The 20,101-nt window shown below is 39.2% G+C and overlaps 2 protein-coding genes across 5 annotated transcripts; one reads left to right on the plus strand and one right to left on the minus strand.

Moving 5' to 3' along the window:
* The first annotated feature begins 285 nt into the window (after positions 1-285).
* On the plus strand, positions 286-6,706 carry LOC111445963 (choline transporter protein 1-like). 2 transcript variants are annotated; one of them, XM_023084535.1, is made up of 10 exons: positions 288-693; positions 1,630-1,988; positions 2,177-2,322; positions 2,497-2,680; positions 3,902-3,975; positions 4,053-4,166; positions 4,293-4,649; positions 4,740-5,000; positions 5,080-5,307; positions 6,316-6,706. In XM_023084535.1, the coding sequence occupies exons 1-10, from the start codon at positions 509-511 to the stop codon at positions 6,514-6,516; spliced, it is 2,109 nt and encodes a 702-aa protein (XP_022940303.1). In that variant the 5' UTR covers positions 288-508; the 3' UTR covers positions 6,517-6,706. The 2 variants fall into 2 exon arrangements, with proteins under 2 accessions (XP_022940304.1, XP_022940303.1); XM_023084536.1 differs by lacking the exon at positions 6,316-6,706 and having other exon boundaries at positions 286-693; positions 5,062-5,149.
* A 3,527-nt stretch (positions 6,707-10,233) lies between these two features.
* Positions 10,234-19,276, minus strand: LOC111445965 (MLO-like protein 11). Of its 3 annotated transcripts, none has more exons than XM_023084539.1 (17): positions 19,064-19,276; positions 18,189-18,668; positions 17,473-18,102; positions 16,721-16,778; positions 16,358-16,593; positions 16,156-16,272; positions 15,174-15,234; positions 14,234-14,328; positions 13,952-14,026; positions 13,600-13,685; positions 12,728-12,777; positions 12,532-12,572; positions 12,278-12,448; positions 12,119-12,154; positions 11,788-11,855; positions 11,617-11,677; positions 10,234-10,860 (listed from the first exon to the last, which is right to left on the minus strand). In XM_023084539.1, the coding sequence occupies exons 3-17, from the start codon at positions 17,599-17,601 to the stop codon at positions 10,489-10,491; spliced, it is 1,656 nt and encodes a 551-aa protein (XP_022940307.1). In that variant the 5' UTR covers positions 17,602-18,102; positions 18,189-18,668; positions 19,064-19,276; the 3' UTR covers positions 10,234-10,488. The 3 variants fall into 3 exon arrangements, with proteins under 3 accessions (XP_022940307.1, XP_022940305.1, XP_022940306.1); XM_023084537.1 differs by having other exon boundaries at positions 18,185-18,668; XM_023084538.1 differs by lacking the exons at positions 18,189-18,668; positions 19,064-19,276 and having other exon boundaries at positions 17,473-18,124.
* Between the last annotated feature and the right edge of the window lie 825 nt (positions 19,277-20,101).

A 20,101-nucleotide genomic window follows, 5' to 3' on the forward strand; every position in this document is an offset into this window, starting at 1 on the left:
ACCGACAAAGTCCGTAGGTCGGTGGAATAATCAGAGACTTAAACCTTAAACCCTAATTATATGTATGCAATTTAATATCAGATACTCCCATGCTGGCTGGCTCGCCTTTTACTAGTTCAACGGCTCGTTTCTCCACTCACTGCTTGTTTGAAAGGGTAAAAAAATGAGTTCTTTATCCAAATTTAATGTTGCCCATCACTAATTAAACGTCTTTATCCCAAATTATTCCACGAATGTCTTCGATTCATTAAAAACTTAAAAGGTTTCTTTAATTGTTCTTTAGCTGAGCCCCCCGAGACACTACAGTATCAATGTCCAGAAGCCCGAAGGAAAAATCAGCGGAAAGATTCCAAATCTGAAACCTTTTCTTTGTTGCTTTTTTCTTTCACACTGTGACCCCATTGCCCTCCTTTGAACCCTTACTTTACTACTCCCATTGCTCTCATTATACTTTTCACTTGATTCTCTCTGTGTTTCTGCTTGGAAGGGGAAAGCAGGGTGTGTGAAGATGAGGGGTCCTTTAGGGGCAGTGATTGGGAGGTACCCCTCAAGTGATGGGAGTGCCCAAATGGGTGGGATCATTAGCCACAATAGAAAATGCAGGGATCTTGTGTTTCTTCTCATCTTTATAGCTTTCTGGGTTGGAATGATTGTTAACTCCAGCTTTGGATTCAACCAAGGAAACCCATTAAGGTAAGAAATCTAATGCTACCCTCTTCTTTTAGTGAGCTACTTCAATGGTTTCTGTATGTTCTTGCCTTTTTTCTCTTTCATTCATGGAGGTCCCAGAAATCTCTAAAGGGTTTTACCATTTATGGGGTATGGGGTAAGAAACTAAGCATAAAAATCTCTCGTAGCTTCGCTAATTACCTAACTGTTTGTGGGTCTCTTCGTGTCGTTCGGAAAGAGGACTCAATGATTATTTGTTTGCATTAACCAGAAGTCAAAATTTTGGTAGATAGGGATATAGTAAAAACTTCTAGAGGAATGGGCCCATCCGAATCATTTCTCGAGAACAATAGCTAAGGGTCCTGATCCTACCACTTTGGAGCTGGAACCTTCCTGCTGATGCTCACCTTCCCACATGAATTCTGCTATATCGTCATTTCCCACCTGATATTATGCTGTGTAGTACAACCTAACACTCAAATGTTTGGCCAGATTGCTGCTGGTAGTTTCATTGGGCCTTCTTTGTTTGTTCCCTCTTGCATTTTGAAGGAAATTTTGCATATGGGTAGGCCATTTTCATTCTTTCTTTAGTTTGCCCGGGTGATATTCCACATTGGTTGGAGAGGAGCACGAAACACCCTTTATAAGAGTGTGGAAACCTTTTCCTATTAGACGCGTTTTAAAGCCTTGAGGGGAAGTCCAAAGAGGACAATATTTGGCTAACAGTGGGCCTGGGCTGTTATAGCCTTGTTTCAAGTTTATGTGTAAACTGACATTATGTCCTTGATGAACTATAAATCCTGTAAGATTCATATAAAACCCTTTGGAACTGGAGAACCAAATGCTCCCTCGCCCTCGTATCGCTTCATCGCTATAACTTTTAATGGTCATGGTTTTCCCATACTGTGATTTGGTTTAGTAATTTTCTTGTAACAGTACCTTTATCCTACTGTTCATCAGGCTTACATATGGACTAGACTACAAAGGAAATGTGTGTGGTGACAAGCATGCTAATCCCGGCCTCCGTGAACTGGAGCTTAAATATTGGTTGAATCCTAATCAAGTTTATCAAAGTCATCTGAAGGACAGTCAATTTAAGCTGGCCGATGCACGGAGTATATGCTTGTTGGACTGCCCGACTCCTTCGGAAGACTCTTTAAACTGGGTTTGTGACTATCCAGAAGGTGAAATCCGCCTCTCAATGGATGATTGGATAGACAGGAACTATGATTATTTTGAGTTCCTTACGCCTGAGATGAGAAACAGCTCTGTTAACCTTCAGGGTCCTTGTTACCCTGTCATTTTTCCTAGCATAAATGGTAAGTGAGATAGATCTTTCTTGATACTATATCTGTTTATACCGTTAAAACTTCACGTCTAGAATCTTTTGGATGCAGCTAATCTTTCAATCCTTTCTCCTTCGTTTACGACATCCTTTCTCTGCAATGTCTACGTGTTCGTAATGTTCTTTAATTTTTAACCTCTCTTAGAATGGTGCTTTTCTCAGTTTATTGGAGCTGCCAGTTCCTTGCTCGCCCCTCGAACGTATCATTAACACATTGGAAGCAGATGGGTGGAATGAACATAGATGCAGATTTGCTCATAGATAAATCTATTCATAAGTCGACCAACTCTCGGTCATCTGTCTTAAAGGTATACATGAAAAAAAGAAAAAAAAAAACTCTATAAATTGTACTCTCGAGTTGCTAGGCTGTTTAGAATAATGTCTGTAGCACCCTGTCTGAAGCTTCTCTATCATGTCTTAACTTTGTTTGTTGTGTCATACTGTTTCTGAAGTTTAAACTTGTTCTGTTGTACTACTCGTAGCGATACGTGTCGGATATTGGGAAGTCATGGCCAGTATTGATTGTTTGTGGAGGAATCTTGCCTCTATTTTTGGCTGTGATTTGGTTGTTAATGGTTCGACATTTCGTTGCTGCAATGCCGTGGGTAACAGTAGTCCTATTCAACGTTCTTATCGTGGCGGTCACAATGTTTTATTACCTCAAAGGTGAGGAACATGTTTACTCCACCTTTCTACTTAATGTTCAATGATTTCATGTTTCGCTTTCAGTCGAACCTGAAAAATATTTGAAAATCATAGAATTATTGTGCAATTTTCTTATACAAAATCAGAAGTTTATGTCAAACTTCTAAAGGGGACTGCCATCATTTTTCCTTGATTTTTCTTTGACCTCCTTGGGAGACTCATCAGCATTGGTGGTATTTAATTGGAATATGTGAGATTCATATCAGTAGGAGTGGGGAACGAAGCATTTCTTATAAGGGTGTGTAAACCTCTCCCTAGCAGATGCGTTTTTAAAACCGTGAGGAGAAGCTTGAAAGGGAAAGCCCAAAACGGATAATATTTGCAAACGGTGGGCTTGGAATGTCAAAAATGGTATCAGAGCCAGACACTGGGCGGTGTGCCAGTGAGGATGCTGCCCCCCGGGGATGGATTGTGAGATTTCATGTCGGTTGGAGAGGGGAACAAAACATTCATTATAAGGGTGTAGAAACTTCTCCCTAGTAAACGCGTTTTAAAAATCTCGAGGGGAAAACCAAAAGGGAAAACCCAAAGAGGGCAATGTCTACTAGCGGTGGTATTGAGATGTTACAACTGGTATCAAAGCCAGACACCAGGCGGTGTGCCAGCGAGGACGTTGTGCCCCCAAGGGGGGTGGATTGTGAGATCCCACATCGGTTGGAGAGGGGAACAAAGCATTCCTTATAAGGGTGTGGAAACCTCTCCCTAGTAGACGCGTTTTAAAAACCTTGAGAGGAAGCCCGAAAGGGAACACCCAAAGAGGACAATATCTACTAGCGGTGGACTTAGGATGTTACAAAATGGTAACAAAACCAGACAGCAGGTAGTGTGCCAGCGAAGACGTTGGGCCCCCAAAGGGGGTGGATTGTGAGATCCCACATCGAAGCATTCCTTATAAGGGTGTGGAAAACTCTCCTTAGTAGATATGTTTAAAAAACCTTGAGGGGAAGCCCGAAAGGGAAAGTCCAAAGAGGACAATATCGGCTAGCGGTGGGCTTAGGCTGTTACAGAATCCAACTTCTAATATCCTGTTATATTTATCTTACATCAAAGTTCTAATATCCTATTGAATTCCCTGAACCCAAATGTTATGAAGTTGTACTGTTTAGGTTAAAGTTCTTATATTACTGATATTTCATGTTCATATATCAACATTACTAATTATAATCACCTTCACTGCCATAGCTGGATGGATAGGAAATGATGCTATAACTCCCATCATTGGTGAACATGATCCCTACGTCCACATATTTGGAAGGGTAAGTAACTTAACCTCGTGCGCCTTTTGGATAAAAATCTCATCTGATTCGATCACCCAATAGGATTTATTGTTCAGGAGCTCAATCATATGCGCGCTGCTGCTGTTCTAATGACCTTCGTTATGGTAGTTTCTGTTCTTACATCGATCGCCATCATCCGCCGAATCATAATGGCAACGTCTGTCCTAAAGGCAAGTACTATACTGGTTGTAAGTTTTTGACGTTTGATTTCTTCGTCTATATGTCACTTATTTCCGCGCATTTCATCGAGGCACGCTTAGTTTATTTCATTTTGGTTTATATTACTCTGTATGCAGGTAGCTGCAAAGGTGATTGGAGAAGTTCAAGCACTCATAATCTTTCCAATCATACCTTATGCTATCCTTGCAATTTTTTACATGTTATGGTTGTCAGCTGCTCTTCATCTCTTTAGCTCCGGTCGAGTTGTCCAGAATAATTGCAACTCGAACTGCTGTGCTTATGATCTTGCTTCGAAACGAGTGAACTGTGACCGTTGCTGTGGTTATAGCCTCCGTTATACTCCTCATATCGACATTGCCATCTTTTTTCACCTGTTTGGTTGCTATTGGGCTACTCAATTTTTTGTAGCATGCTCTTCAACAGTCATTGCAGGTTCAGTGGCCTCCTATTATTGGGCTCGTCGCGATACTTCGGTAAGTTACTAACGGTGTGGCAACATATCCGACGATACAAGGTTGCTATTGTTTCCTTCTCAAAGACTCATTGTTTCTGGTTTAATGCAGCCTGAAATACCATTTCTTCCGGTTTTCGCCTCAATGAAACGGCTAGCAAGATATAACCTTGGGTCCATGGCTGTCGGTTCCTTGACCGTGTCCTTTATGGAATCAATTCGTTTCTTACTCGAGTCTATTCGTCGCAAATTGAAGGTTGCAAGTATCGCACCAAATAGCTGGATTGGCAGAGCAGCACATAATACGTCTCGGTTTTGCCTGAGATGTATAGAGTGGATTATCAAATCCGTTAACCGAAACGCGTATATCATGGTAAGTTTATTTTCATTTACTTGGTCTCTTTACCTGTTCATCACTGATTGCAATATGGTAGCTATTCTGATTCGTGCAGATCGCGATAACGGGCAAGAGCTTCTGCAAGGCGTCTGCTATCGCAACCGAGTTGATTATTAACAACATCCTTCGGATCGGCAAAGTGAATGTGATTGGAGATGTCATTCTGTTTCTTGGAAAACTGTGTGTGAGCCTCGCAAGTGCTCTTTTTGCTTTCCTCATGTTGGATACTCACAAATACAGATCTGCTCATAACAAGATTTCTTCCCCATTGTTTCCAGTCCTGGTAAGTTTTTGTTCTTGATTCACTTGATTCATATTCTTAGTAGATAAAGAGGCTTTTTGAAACGCTTATGACAGGTCAGGTCGGGTTGTAACAGTCCAAACCCATCACTAGTAGATATTGTCCTCTTTGAGCTTTCCCTTTTAAGCTTCCCCTCAAGGTTTTTAAAACATGTCTATTTGGGAGAGGTTTCCACACCCTTATAAGGAATGTTTCGTTCCCCTCTCCAACTGACGTGGGATCTCAAAATCCACCCCTTTGGGGGCTTACTGTCCTCGTTGGCACACCACCTGTGTCTGGCTCTGATACCATTAGTAGATATTGTTCTCTTTGAACTTTCCCTTTTAAACTTCCCTTCAAGGTTTTTAAAACGCATCTGCTAGGGAGAGGTTTCCGCACCTTTATAAAGAATGATTCGTTCTATTTTTCAACCGACGTGAGACCCTCATAATCCACTCCCCTTTGGGGCCCAACATCCTTGCTGGCACATTGCCTTGCGTCCACCCCCCTTTGGGGTTCAACCTCCTCACTAGCACATCACCCGTTGTCTAAGTCTAATACCATTTGTAACCGCCCAAGCCCACTACTAGTAGATATTGTCCTATTTGGACTTTTCCTTTCGGGTTTTCCCTCAAGGTTTTTGAAACGCGTCTACTAGGGAGAAGTTTTCACACTCTTGTAAACAATGTTTTGATCTCCTCCCCAACCAATGTGGGATCTCACACGGGTAATATTGCAACTTTTAAGAGAACAGAGATATTTTTGAAACCAACAGACAAACATCGTATGTCTTTTTTTTCTAGCCTTGTTTTTTTATAGAAAACCATTAACCGTGCTAGAATGCAAATAGCTCGACCCTTTATTTTGAAAATTTCAGTCATTTCTTTAACATATCAAACAATGTATAATTTGAAAACTTCGATAAACAAAAGATTCAAGTTCATACATATGATCCCATGGCTAAACCGTAACAACTCCTCATTCGATCCGTTACTCGTTTCGAAATGACAGGTTTGCTGGGGACTAGGCTATGTAGTAGCCACACTTTTCTTTGGAGTGGTGGAGATGTCCATTGACACAATAATCCTCTCATACTGTCAAGATTCAGAAGAACATCAAGGCACAGCTCAGTATGCCCCTCCTCTCCTCATGGAGACACTAAATGATCAAAATGAGATGCAGAGACTTACACAAGGACCTCCAAGCTCATGAACTCTCACCTTTACCATTTCTTGGTCTTAGTTCTTTAGCTGTAAATAATATAATCATAGGCAGGGAATACGTTTAGGCCGGGGTCAAAAATGATGAGCTGGAATTCCTCCCTAGAACTCGATCTCCGAACTTTGGACATTATATTGTCTCATGTTTTTTTTGCATGAAGTTGATTTTTTTTTTCCTTTTCCCTTTGGAGCAGTTGGAAGGATTTTTTTTCCTCTACACCATTTGTTAGGTTTAACATTCACAAGTTTTAGATTCTAAATCTGTGCAGCTGTGTTGCCTGTAGCCATTGTCAGATGTCCTGGTCATATACTTGTCTAGGGCGTGTTATTCATGGTCGTATTCAAGGTCATTCTTGTTTAAGGTGTGTTGCCTGTAGCCATTGTCAGATGTCTTGGTCAAATACTTGTCTAGGGCGTGTTATTCATGGTCGTATGCCTCTTTTAACCCCTTTTACTAGCATTCATGTGTAGTTAGGTCTTTACTATTCCTGTCATGTTAATATGAAAGTGTATGATCATTCATGAAATCACATCTACACCTGTTAAGGCTAAAATGCCCAAAAATGTACTATAGGAGATGTGATTAGTTGTCAATTCTTCCTATCCAGGCTATATGCTATCCAAGGATATGATTGTTGTTTATTCGCTTTTTAGCCTATAACATTGCTTTCTTTCAAACTATGTTTAACGCATTTCCTTGCTCAAGTTTCATAAAATATTTTCGGTCAAACATGACTCAAGACTTGATTGTACATGTGACGACTGACTTGTTCGCCGGTTAGAACAAGTGTTGCACAATCACTGTCCCACGGCCGTAACAGTGTGATTGTGATGAAGAACAAATGACCCTTTTGTTGGGTTTTATGTCCTAAAACTCATAGTTTGTAAACAAAGATATATTCTATTTTCAATAAAGTTATTATTGATGTTTATTCAGTAAAAATTGTTATTGAATAACGTGAACTTTACGATCATTAATCTAAATCCAATAAACTAAGAACACTCTGGCTATAGTATGATTACTTGAACTATATGTAGAGACATAAGAGTGGATCAAGTTCAAGTATATAGTCAAAATGATCTATAGTATAAGGATAAGGCTGAGTACCTTATTCTGGGGACACTATGGATGCGGCCCACTTTTGTATATGATATAAACAATGTGATCACTAAATTGTGCATGTGGAGACATGTGAGTGGGGGCGTCCTATGCAATGAGTATTGCATAAGATCGGACCATGAAGAAAACCACTCTCACTTTATAAAGTCGTTTACTGTTGAGACTGATTTTCTTTTCATTCGATAACCTAGGTAACTCGGTTTTAATCCTGAGCTAACCATGAACTCCTGTTTATTCGGAATTATCCTTAGATTTGCATGGGTGAGAGTGGCTCTAGTTCGCCGACTCAACAGGCCTCCCATTTCAGGGGTAAGACTGGGTGAATGGCTGGGGATGTGGGGTGCAAGACGGAATTCACTCCTACCCACTTAGGGATAGAAGAAAGGTAGTTCCCTTAAGCACTGACTCCAGGTCTTGAACAAGGGGCCCCACCCTCTCATTGGCCTGAGAGGGATTTGGTTTACTGGTTGGACCACAAACCAATTGTTCATTAGAGGATCAGTGAGACATAAGGAACAAGAAGTAACTTCAGGGGTAAAACGGTAAATTGACCCAGCTCTAGTTACGAACAACCTGTGAAGGATCGACTTACTAATCATGGTTATATCAGATGGACAGAAATATATCTATAGTGAGGGGAGTGCAACTACTAGGCTATAGTGGAGTGTCCTAGTAGTTAACGAATGTTGGTTAACCAGGTTAATGAGTTTAATCGGTTAATCTTGGATCGTTGGAGCCCATGATCTATAGGTCCATTAGGTCCCTCTGCTAGCTCATATCGGACTAAACCATAGAACAATGTGACGAGTGAGTTCGAAGTGTTCGAATTCAAATTAGGGAATATGCGTTACATATATACGATATATTTAACCGCAATTTTGTTTTATTTACGAATTAAACGAAAAGAGAGAATGTGAGATATTTAAATAAGATTTAAATATCTTAATCAATTATGTGTCGGAATTGATTGGGATTGGCATTTGAATTAATTAAATAGTTTAATTAATCATTTAATGTTACTTTAATTTGAAATTCATTATTCAAATTAATTGTTGAATTAAAATGAAGAAAGTCAAAATGTTGACTTTCATATAATGGAAAAATCCATGTTAGTGGAATTTTGAGGTGTCAAAATTTGGTTTAACCAAACTTGCATGTTTGCCAAATAAACCCCACAAGTTTGAGTGGAATTTTGAGTGTCAAAATTTGGTTAACTCAAACATGCATGCTTGCCACATAATCCCAAACTCTTGAGTGGAATTTGAAGTGTCAAAATTTGGTGATCTCAAGTTTGCATGAACATGCAAACTTGACTCTTTAAATAGAGTGATCATGATACTTGGAGGAAATTCTTAATCTTGATGAAAAACCTTGAGAAAAACTTCTCACAAACACTCTCTTTCACATATACAAAATCCCTCCCAAGTTTAGTCACTCACCGGATTCCACAATCCCGTTCTAAGGCCGGAGGATAGTGGAGAAGACACTAGTGGTGGTTCGAAACCGGTTCGTGAGGAAAAAGGAGTTTGAACTACAAAAGGTTAGTATTTAAACTCATTAAGTTTTAATACTTATGAACATGCTAGTGATTTACAATAATTGATGTTCTAAAAGTGCCTAAGATCCAAATTGCTTCCGCATGTGTTATACTAACACCATCACCTTTAATGTTCGAGATGGGTTTTTGTTTTTTGGTTGGATGGTTTTCAAACTAAAATCTTTTGTAATAATTGACATCATGTTAATCTAAGTTACATTGAATAATCCTTGCACTTGGGAAGGATCTTGCCTGATATTTCATGCAACAGTCTCAGGAACTAAGGCAATAACCTCACACAATGTTGGCCTCCGGACTCTTAGGCCGAACCAATGTCAATGCTTTTGTTGCTTTAGCATTCTCTCCTCCAAACTCAGCAAACTCCCTACCCTATAAAATGCAAAAGAACTCACTCTGAGAAGCACAGGAAAGTACTTGATTTCTTCCTGAAATGGTAGATTTCAAGAAAATGGCTGTCACAAAAGATAGTATCTTGGTTAGTCTCTTGATGTTGCTCTGCTTAAGCCACAGCTCCGCCAACCGAGTTCTTAAAGACAACGATTCTGAAAACGAATCAATAAATAACAGTGTATCTTTTGGACAAGAGTATGAACTTCACAATTTCATCCATGCTGAGCTAAATAATATAGTACCAGAAGGTAGCATACCGAAATTTAGATCGTACCGCGACTGCTGCAACCATGGCAACCATGGTGGAGGATATGTGTGTCCTCCAAACCACGCCTGTGGCAGAAACTCTGGTTGTCGACCCTATTACAGTTGTTCGTCGTGTCAATGGCGGAGATACCTGGTATTACCTCCGCCCTGTGGCTGCGCAGTCGGCAAGAGTTACTCTATGGTCCAAGAATCTATTCAAACGTCTGAAGCCGATCTAGATGGAAACGTTCCAGCAGTAGAGCCAGCAAATCATAACATAAAATCCAGTGGGGGAGCAAATCAGAACATGAAATCCAATGGTGGTCTGGTTTAGAGTTTGTACCTCAAAGAAATGTCTTCTTGCAGCTTTCAATAAAAGCTTCCTAATAAACATATGAAATATGGAATATCTGGGAACTCTCTTCTATTATTGTAGTCTATAACTTTCCTACATTGTCGGGAGAATATATTACAATACAAGCAGCTTCATGTCCTGTTTTCTACGAATACAAGCTCAGTATCCTATAAACAAATATCTAGGCTCACATTTTGAACACTTTAATCTTGTCGATTATGTTTGTACTAACTTCTTTACTCAAGTTTATGCTAATTTATATGATATTTCTATAGCTCTGTTTACTAGCTACGTGCTATCTTCGTACCGGCATAGATGAGCTTCTTAAAGAGTTTTCGATATCGAAGTTTTGAGCGACAGGTGAAGAAAGGGACCGAGAGGGTTGAAGGCCGGTTTTTACCCCACGTGATGTATCATTAGCAACAGAGAGGGATGCATTCACTGGAGTAGGTGGCTGCAACTCGATTTCGGCATAGCCATTGACAACTTTGGGTGTATCAGGATTGTCGTCGTCCTCTAGTGACATCACGGTGCTTGTTTCTGTGTTGAATGTGGCATCATCAGTAAATATCCGGAGCCTTCTCTTCCTTCTAGCTGACTTACCCCACCCATGGATTGTTTCTCTTATCCTTTGTGGAATTAAGGCAGCCTTGTAGTTTGTTCCCATCTGCAAAAGAAACATAAAGGAAAGAGACAGCAAGTTAGAAACATAAAGCAAAAAAGGAATGAATAGGTGAGATCCAACGTCGGTTGGGGAGGAGAATGAAACATTCTTTATAAGGATATGCCCGAGTGATGTGTCAGCAAGGAGGCTGAGCCCCGAAGGGGATGGACACGAGACCGTGTGCCAGCAAGGACGCTGGGCCCCGAAGGAAGGTGGTTGGAGGGTCTCACATCGATTGGAGAAGGGAATGAGTGCCAGCGAGGACGCAGAGTCCTGAAGGGGAGTGGATTGTGAGATTCCACGTCGATTGGGGAGGAGAAAAACGAAGAATTCTTTATAAGGACGTGGAAACCTCTCCTTAGCAGATGAATTTTAAAAACCTTGAGGGAAAGTCCAAAGAGGACAGTATTTGCTAGCGATAGGCTTGAACCGTTACAGAATCACAATCAAGGGGAAACCACGAATGGAAAACGATGGCCATTAGATAGTGTCACTAACGTTAATCCTCCAATGGACTACTGACAAGATAAAGTTCCACTAGAACTACTCTTGCCATTGCTTCTACACCCATTTTCCCTTACAAGAGCGGACTCGACTCAAATAGCAGCATCCCGTTTCTTTTCTACTACCTGAAGCTTCGATACATTTCAAGTTTTCGTGTATGCATATATGTTCATGATTCAGAAGATCTATCCAGGAAGAAACTCAAAGAACGACAGGAGCCCACCCGAAAAGAACTGATATTATGCCTTACAATACCTGAGTAACCAGTGCATACAAGGGCAAGGTACTATAACTGCAAAGAAACTGTCCAGCAAACCTACAAAAAAGATAAAGCAAAGCAAGTATTTTCAGGATACTTATCACACAACAGGCGACTAACATAGCTATGTATATAAGGTTATGACAGTCCCAATTAAAGATTCATACCCCAAGATCAGCCTTACATAGACAAGCAGATGATTACTAATGAAGCAAGAACTGTATCCAAATTGCCACTGTAGTCAAATTAAACAAGCCAATAATTATGAGAAGGAAAAAAGAATGCCTGGATTACCAAGAAAGGGAGAGAAAAATTCAATAAGTTTTTAAGGAAACTATATAATGTGAGCTCTTGTTCTGTCATTTTGTTGATGAACATCAGAATGTGTTGCTAATGCCACATTCTTCCTATTTCACTAGAATAAATCGGTGAAATACGAAAATTTCAAAGCGGCTTGGTTTCGATTTCCATGGAGATTAAAGAAGCCAGGACTCGTACCCAGAACCAGAAGAACGAAGCCAATTCAAAAGCATTCTGCAAGAAAATTAAGAGAAAAAGGGAAAAAAACTATGAATATAACAGATACATCTTGTTTATTCCGATGCAGAAGTAGATATCAACTTGAATTTGTAGGCAACATTGTTAATCAAGACATGCCTGGAAAAGAACAAAATGGATCAAGGACAACAGGAGTTCAGGCTTCTTAAACCAGAAAAGATCGTCACGAGGCCTCAGCTTTGCTCCAGAAACGAAGCCGGTTATACCAGCATTCTCCAATGTCAAAGTTGCAATAATATGCTGTAACTTTGTGCCTACTAAAAGAACAAGCTGTATATAAAATGAAAAGTGGCCAAAAGATCAGCTGACCATAAACTAGATACATGCTGCAGCTCTTGAGACAGAGGACTCACAGTAACAGGAATAGTTGCTATCCAAAAGTATAGATTAGACCCTGAAAGATGGGAAAAGATATCCAAGCTTATAAGAAGCTAGTTGCAGTTTGAAAATTATGATTAAGGGACACGGTGAAGGACGACTGTCGCTCTCGGTAAATAAATAAATTGTTTAAACGAGAGCAACAAACACAGCGATGCAAACAGAGGTTACCTTTCACATTAAACAGGAGAAATGCAACAACGAATCCCCATAGTGGACCGCTGCAATAAAGTGAAAACAGGATTGGCTTCCTTAATTCCCACGAAATAAGAAATTTAGCTACACTAGGGAATGAAACTCCAGAAACATTATCGCAGGAAACACAAATTTTTCAGTAGATTCTAAAAGTTAATTTCCTAGAAAAAACATAGAAAAGCAAAAAAGAAGAGCATATCGGAACAACATTCTGGGTGGCTTCACATTTGTCTTCAAAAGATTTCCTGTTCAACTCAAAGGACAAACCATTGAAATTAGCACAGAAAATTTGTAACAGCAAAAACCCACTCCACTGCTAGCAGATATTGTCCGCTTTGGCCCGTTACGTATGCCGTCAGCTTCATGGTTTTTAAAATGTGTCTACTAGGGAGAAGTTTCCACACCCTTATAAGAAATGTTCCGTCTCCTCTCCAACCGATGTGGGATCTCACAATTCACCCCCCTTGGAGGCCCAGCGTCCTTGCTGGCACACCGTCGGTATCTGGCTCTTATACCATTTATACCAGCCCAAACCTACTACTAGCAGATATTGTTCACTTTGGCTCGTTATGTATCGCCGTCAGCCTCACGATTTTTAAAACGCGTCTACTAGAGAGAGACTTCCACACCCTTATAAGGAATGTTTCATTCCCCTCTCCAACCGAAGGGGGCCCTACAAAACGCAAATCCCAACAAAGAACGGAAGAGAGCTTCCTTCTTCTGACAATATATTACAAAAAGTAATAGCTGAGCCTGAACTCTTTTATCTTGATAGCAATGACTAGAAAATAGAATTACCACATGCATAGATAGATTCTAAAATTGAAGATAACAGACACTTCAACTACCTCACACCCACTATCCTCTGGAATTCTTCTTCCATCGAACGAACCATGTAGCTATGGAAATCATATTTTGATGAGAGATTGTGATTCTGCAATGAATAAGATGCAGGAAAATCGTAAATACTGATAACTAAAAGATTATATTTTTTTATTGGTGAAGAAGCAGAGGGAGATTTGAAAATGCTACAGCTCTAAAATGTGCGCAAATGGTAAAGACATGAAAGAAAGTTAGCAATCCACACAAATAAGAACTGGCAACAGAGAGGAGATGAAAGAAGAAAGAAAGAAAACTATAACTGGATGGCAACAAATATAAGCCTACAGAATTATAGAGCGCTTAAACATATAAATGTACCATGATGAAGCCTTTGCGAAGTGCAAGGTAGTCAGAACGAACAACAGAACGCCCAAATTGCCGAAAGAAACATGTCTACAGTTACCAATTAATCATTTCAAAGAAGGGTTAATGTCCATATGTATGTCAATAGAAGTATAATTTTAATAGAACACCACTAGTTTCAGTATAGTAGCCCTTTGCAGACAATACACTGTTGAAGTAAGTATCCAAAATGGTGGTGGGTGTATGAATATAGCAGTCATACGGCATTGTCTTAAAGAAAAGAAGTTAAATGCTTACCATCCAAATAAGAACACTCTTCCTGGTTAAAGGATTGGAGGTGTGATATTGTACAAAGGTAGATTGTCTCTGCATTATCTTTTTTCTCGTAGTATCTATAATAACAGCAGAGAAATAATCGTCATTTCACCAAAAGTAAAAATCCGAACCATCAAGAGAATACAAAAGGTGGTCATGCTAAATACCGTAGTATCAATTACAAAGTAACTAAAACACAAAAATGAACCCTTAGAACAGATAGGTGCTGTTCATGAACGTTCGTTGAGAACTCTCAGGTGTTGTTGATACTTTGCTACGAATATGAGGAAATAAGGACCAATAATTACTAAAATAATATAAGGACATTTATGCTGAAGGACAATAAAAATTAGATCCAAGCATACATTATCACTTAGAACTACAAGCTAGCTTATTAATAGATGCTCCTTTTTGCATGTTTTTGTCTCTGAACAATCTGAAACTTATGTGGCTGAGCAAGATGGTTTAGGGGAGCACAAATTGAAGTCCCTCAGAATAGATATGAATAAGGGATCCTTCAGAAGTTCAGATGTAATATATCATACACGTTTAAAATGATTCAGTTGGAGAGAAGAACGAAACATTCCTTATAAGGGTGTGAAAACTTCTCTCTAGTAGACGCGTTTTAAAAATCTACAAGGAAAGCCTAAAGAGGATAATATCTGCTAGCGGTGAGCTTTGGCTATTACAAAAAAGGACATGGTAGTGTTGTGGCCGTTGGATAAAAAGGTTTTTCAAGTGTATTTGAACTGAAATCTGATATGGTGGCTGGTGGTAGGGGCTAGGCATGGTTGGAGATACCCTCCAAAGTTCTGGGTTTGAACTCCCAGATAGCTTGTGAACCCGTTTAGTGGCTAAGATAAGATAACATAAACTAGAGTTAAATGCTAAGAAGCACATGTAACATAATCATAGAGCTCACCACTGAATGAATCATGGTGGTCCATGTGAGCTTCATTTTCCCATACTCTCCAACTGTGGATCTGGTCAAATTATCAAATGTCAACCATCAGAATAAATATATCTTCTATAAACTTTTAAAGAATGCAGACATTTTATTTCATAATAGAGGAATAGTCAATGCCTCTAATTAAAAAACTAAATCTCACATTCAACACTGGCACAAATAGATATTGGATTGAATATCAGATAAATCGATTTCACTTTCATCTAATAAGAAGTAAAGTTAGGAATGTTCGATGCACGGCAAGCAAATTGTATCATGATGCAATTCACTTTACAAAGATAGTGTAACAGCTCAAGCCCACCACTAGCAAATGGCTTTCCCTTCCGGACTTCCCCTTAAAGTTCTAAAATGCATCCACTAGGGAGAGGTTTCCATACTCTTATAAGAAATGTTTCGTTCCCTTCTCCAACCGATGTGGAATCTCACAATCCACCCCCTGTGGGGCCCAACATCCTTGCTGGCATACCGCCCGGTGTCTGGCTCTGATACCATTTGTAACAGCCCAATCCCACCGCTAGCAGATGTTATCTTCTTTGGGTTTTCCCTTCCGAACTTCCCCTCAAGGTTTTAAAATGCGTCAACTAGGGAGAGGTTTTCACACCCTTATAAGGAATGTTTCGTTCCCCTCTCCAACCAATGTGAGATCTCACAGATAGAAGTCAGAATGATCCATATTACGCTTAACCATCAAAAGAACAGCATTTCTATTGTTCTTCTCCCAAATCAACACCAAATAAAAGATTCCGAAAGTAAAAGAAAAAAAAAAGGGTTTAATCTCTATGATTTTAGAGAATGCAGCAAACTGCTTGAGGAAGAAAATCTATGATTGAAAGAAAGTAAATCAAACTATCCATAAAATCTGTTTGCAAAATTTTTTGTAAACTGATTAAGTTTTCATCAAGGTTTAATACAAAATGAGCATGAAAGAATATCTAACCTTCACAATTGCCAGCAACATTGTCAAGCAACTATAAAATATATGAGTTACTGCCATTATAAAGATAAAGCGATGCAATTGTTCGAGACCTTCATAAGAAACAAATGGCTCATGACCCTGCAAAATGAGGAAATTTCAAATTTCAATGGACTATTGGGTGGAAGAAGAAACGTTTCGAGAAAAAGAAAAAACCATAACGTGCCTCTTTGCAAGTATTTTTGTTCACAGTTAACATCCTCCTATACAAATGTGGGAAAACAGACACCATATATAGCTTTCGCTTCTCAGATGAACTATTATCCTCATTTTGTTCATCAATCTCTGACTGAGTGCATGGAGTGAAAGAGGTATCATAAAACTTGGATGGAACGCAGATATTCGATATCACGCTAGACGTTGCTGTCAGAAGCAAAGAAATGAATCCAAGCAGCATTAACTCTGCAAAGCCAAACAATTGCATTTATATGAGAAAAATGGAGATCTATTACTGAATTCAAATGAGAACCAGGCATCATCTTAAGCTATTCTTATTCGAAGTGATCGAGCAAATAAATAGGCCGGTTACCTTCTTTCATTTTCTCCACTGCCTCAAATAAAGGCTTTCTATGAGTTTTTCCCAGCCACTGAAAAAGTGAAAGTAACAAGCTCGTATCAAGATTAGGATAAAATCTATAACAGCTCAAGCCTACCGCTAGCAGATATTGCCCTCTTTTGGGCTTTCCCTTTCGAGTTTCCCCTCAAGGTTTTTAAGACGCGTCTGCTAAGAAATACTTCATTACAGTGGTATCAAAGCCACACACCACGGTGTGCCAATGAAGACGCTGGTTATCCCCATAAGAGTGTGGAAACCTCTCTTTAATATATGTGTTTTAAAACCTTGAAGGGAAGCCCGGAAGGGAAAGCTCAAAGTGGACAATATCTGCTAGCGGTGCGCTTGAGTTGTTACAAAAGAATCACGGAGAAAATGTCTGGAGTCTCTGAAATCTTTCTTAGCCAGATTATGTATCTTCTCTAGAGTAGAATCACACATGTAAGCACAAAAGCATACAGATATTTCTTGAGTAGTACAAACCTTAGCATCTTCAATATCCAAGAACAATGTAAAGCTAAGCTGGCAAACACTCAGAGTCTAAAACATTTTCACAACAAAATCCAAGTTCCAGACATATTTCATATAGTACATGAATTTGCATAAACAGGGGAAGTCCAACATCTAAAATAAGAACTCCAACCAAGTTAATCATGCTATTTTTGTCTAGTGAACAGGCCAGATTCTTTGTTTAAAGCATAACAATCAGGGTCCAGAAATACACTTACAGAGCTTAGCCTATGGATGGACCGCTCAACAAGCAATGAAACAGCCACAAAAATTGTCAATACAGAAGCAACAGACCATGTGGGCGTCAAAGCCAGAGATCGCCCCTCTGGGTCAGCATTTTCAGCCATTTCCAACAAATCTCAAACACTATCAGTATCAGCAGACTTCGCCAGTATCTTCCTGGCACTCCAGTTTGACAAACAAAACAGCTTATTTGATCCTGAAATCGATCCAACAGAAGAAAACTCCTGAAAGAACAAACTATCATGTTTCGAGGGAACAAGAAGAACCCATCGGTAAATGCTTTTAACTCGATCCGATGTACTCAACTTTGCCTGAGATCCCCTTCAAATCCCACTGACATTCCTAAAAAATATCAAGAAATCGCCTCTCAAAAGTCCCACTCAGCTGCTTTTTACAATACCTCTGGCAGAACAGATGCGAAAGATACAAATCCAAATCAAAGTGGCAGCTGATTCCAAAAATAAACAATATATAAATGTACAGCCATGGGGTTAGGAGGTTTATTAATAGACAAATGGCAACCCCATGTGCACAAACTTCTTGGGGTTGACAAAGCCGCAGCTTCCTAGTAGTGTTAACTCCCCATCAGAAAATGAAGCATCATCCTAAGAACAAAGCCAGTGAAATTTATGAAGAAAAGGAACCAAATAAGAAAGACCCAAATGACATAAATGCAAGAAAACTCACACACATGCCAGGAGAAATCTCATCAATGTGATTATGATTGTTTCTTTGGTTTCTTTCGCTTTTCACTTCCCACAACTCCGCGAATCGAGGAAGCAGTAAAATGTTGAAGAAATCCCTTGTTTCTTACAAAGTTCAAATGGGAACTTTTGTGAATTGGACGTGTTGAAAAGAACAGAGAAAAGGGAATACTGTAGAACACTATTGAAGTCCAATAATTAAGGAGGGGATTGAATGCGATGTGGATGTGATGGGGTTTGAGGGCCAACAGCTCTTTGCTTCCCCGTTTCTGCAACCATAAATTTGATGTTGCCATCGCCATGGCCGACTCCGCGTTTTGCCTTGGAAGCATCATGAATGAATTTGGGGTATCTTGTGCTTTGCTTACTTTGAAGACCATCGTCCACGTTTAATGGACCCCTTGCAGCTGCTTCATTCCTCACACTTTCGTTTGGAAGCATATTTTTCATTCAAGAACTGGATAGAACTTGAATCCACCCAATGAAAAATATAAGAACAAACTAATTTAATATCGATGTTATGGGTAGGATTCAACGAGGTTGCATGTGCAATCCTTTGACATTAAGCTACCAATTATGATTGTGATTATGAAAGTGATATAAGAAGCCATTAAGCTTGGCTAAGGTGGTTCATACATTCCATCAAAAAGTTATCATATTAGACGTCATTCAGTATTGTCGAGGCTGCAATGAATGCAAGGAAATGTCTAGGAGCGTCGATACGATACAATGAATCTAGATTTTGAATATTAGTGCAAATCATATGAAAGTTTTGTTGGAAGACTCGTATCTTAGATTTGCTTCGTATCAAATATGTTTAATCTTAAGATTCTCGGTGAATAAGACGTTTAAGAAAGAGCACCTTATTGGTTCAATCATATAAGTGGTAATCATTGAATCTAGGTAGGATCTTTGAAGTCTGAGCTCATCCACGCCACTAGTCTCAGTCATGTTGCGTCTCTCATCTCTAAAGCACTTAACTCCTTTTTCGCCTAAAATGTTCTTAAAGTGACTTTTTCTTCCCAATTTTTTTCAATTACACAAGAAGTTCGTCACACATCTCCATGTGTTCACCACACGCCTTCCTCCTTCGGCCGCATGCACGTGAACCCCACGCGCATGTCAACTCCTTCTTCGTGTACTTCCTGCGTTTTCCAGATATTTTCATTAATACCCAACACGTCCCTCGTATAGAAATTCAAGGTATAGTTGTTATTTTCACGCGATTTCTTCTTCAATATTGTAGATCTCACTTCCACAAACCTAACGAACTAAATTTCAACTACATTCGTACGAGACTAAAGCATAAAGTCAAGAGTCTCATGGGTTTGTTATCTTCCAAGCTCAGGCTCCTTCCCAAATCAACACCTCATCCTCATAATTTGGTTCTTATGAACATAAATCGTGCATCCATCATCTACGCCCACGCTCGAATCCTTTTGTATTTTAACTCGAGCTCAAGCATACAAAATACAAAAAATAATATATATATATATATATATATTCTCCCCCCCTTAAAAAATGGAAAATCACATGTTACCCAAAAAACAAAAAAAAAAATCAATATTTTATCTTTGACTTTTATCCTGGGTCAACATCTCAATTTCTTTCAAAAAGAATTAATTATATTTTTTTTAACTATACACATCCATTACTAATAAACAAAATAAAATGATTAATATTATAATATATAGTTAGGTAACATATAGTCCCTTAAAAACTAAGATCTAAACAGACATTTTATTCTTAAAAAAATAAACAAACAAACAACCAACCAACAACCAACTTTATGTTTTATGTCCACAATCACAATCATTAAACTTCCATATATACAACCACAACGTCAACATTAGTTAATAAAATTCAACCCAAATTCCCAAATTCTTGCCTTTAAATTTTA

The sequence above is a fragment of the Cucurbita moschata genome, unplaced genomic scaffold (genome assembly GCF_002738365.1).
Source record: "Cucurbita moschata cultivar Rifu unplaced genomic scaffold, Cmos_1.0 Cmo_Scf00008, whole genome shotgun sequence".
Taxonomy (NCBI): domain Eukaryota; kingdom Viridiplantae; phylum Streptophyta; class Magnoliopsida; order Cucurbitales; family Cucurbitaceae; genus Cucurbita; species Cucurbita moschata.

Coding starts and splice junctions, on each gene's coding strand:
- LOC111445963 (XM_023084535.1), top strand. CDS start 509: ATGAGGGGTCCTTTAGGGGCAGTGATTGGGAGGTACCCCTCAAGTGAT. Junction 2,323..2,496: donor CTCGGTCATCTGTCTTAAAG/GTATACATGAAA, acceptor TACTACTCGTAG/CGATACGTGTCGGATATTGG. Junction 4,650..4,739: donor GGGCTCGTCGCGATACTTCG/GTAAGTTACTAA, acceptor GGTTTAATGCAG/CCTGAAATACCATTTCTTCC.
- LOC111445965 (XM_023084539.1), bottom strand. CDS start 17,601: ATGGCTGAAAATGCTGACCCAGAGGGGCGATCTCTGGCTTTGACGCCC. Junction 12,155..12,277: donor TCCATTTTGTTCTTTTCCAG/GCATGTCTTGAT, acceptor ATTTTCTTGCAG/AATGCTTTTGAATTGGCTTC. Junction 10,861..11,616: donor TGTATGCACTGGTTACTCAG/GTATTGTAAGGC, acceptor TTTCTTTTGCAG/ATGGGAACAAACTACAAGGC.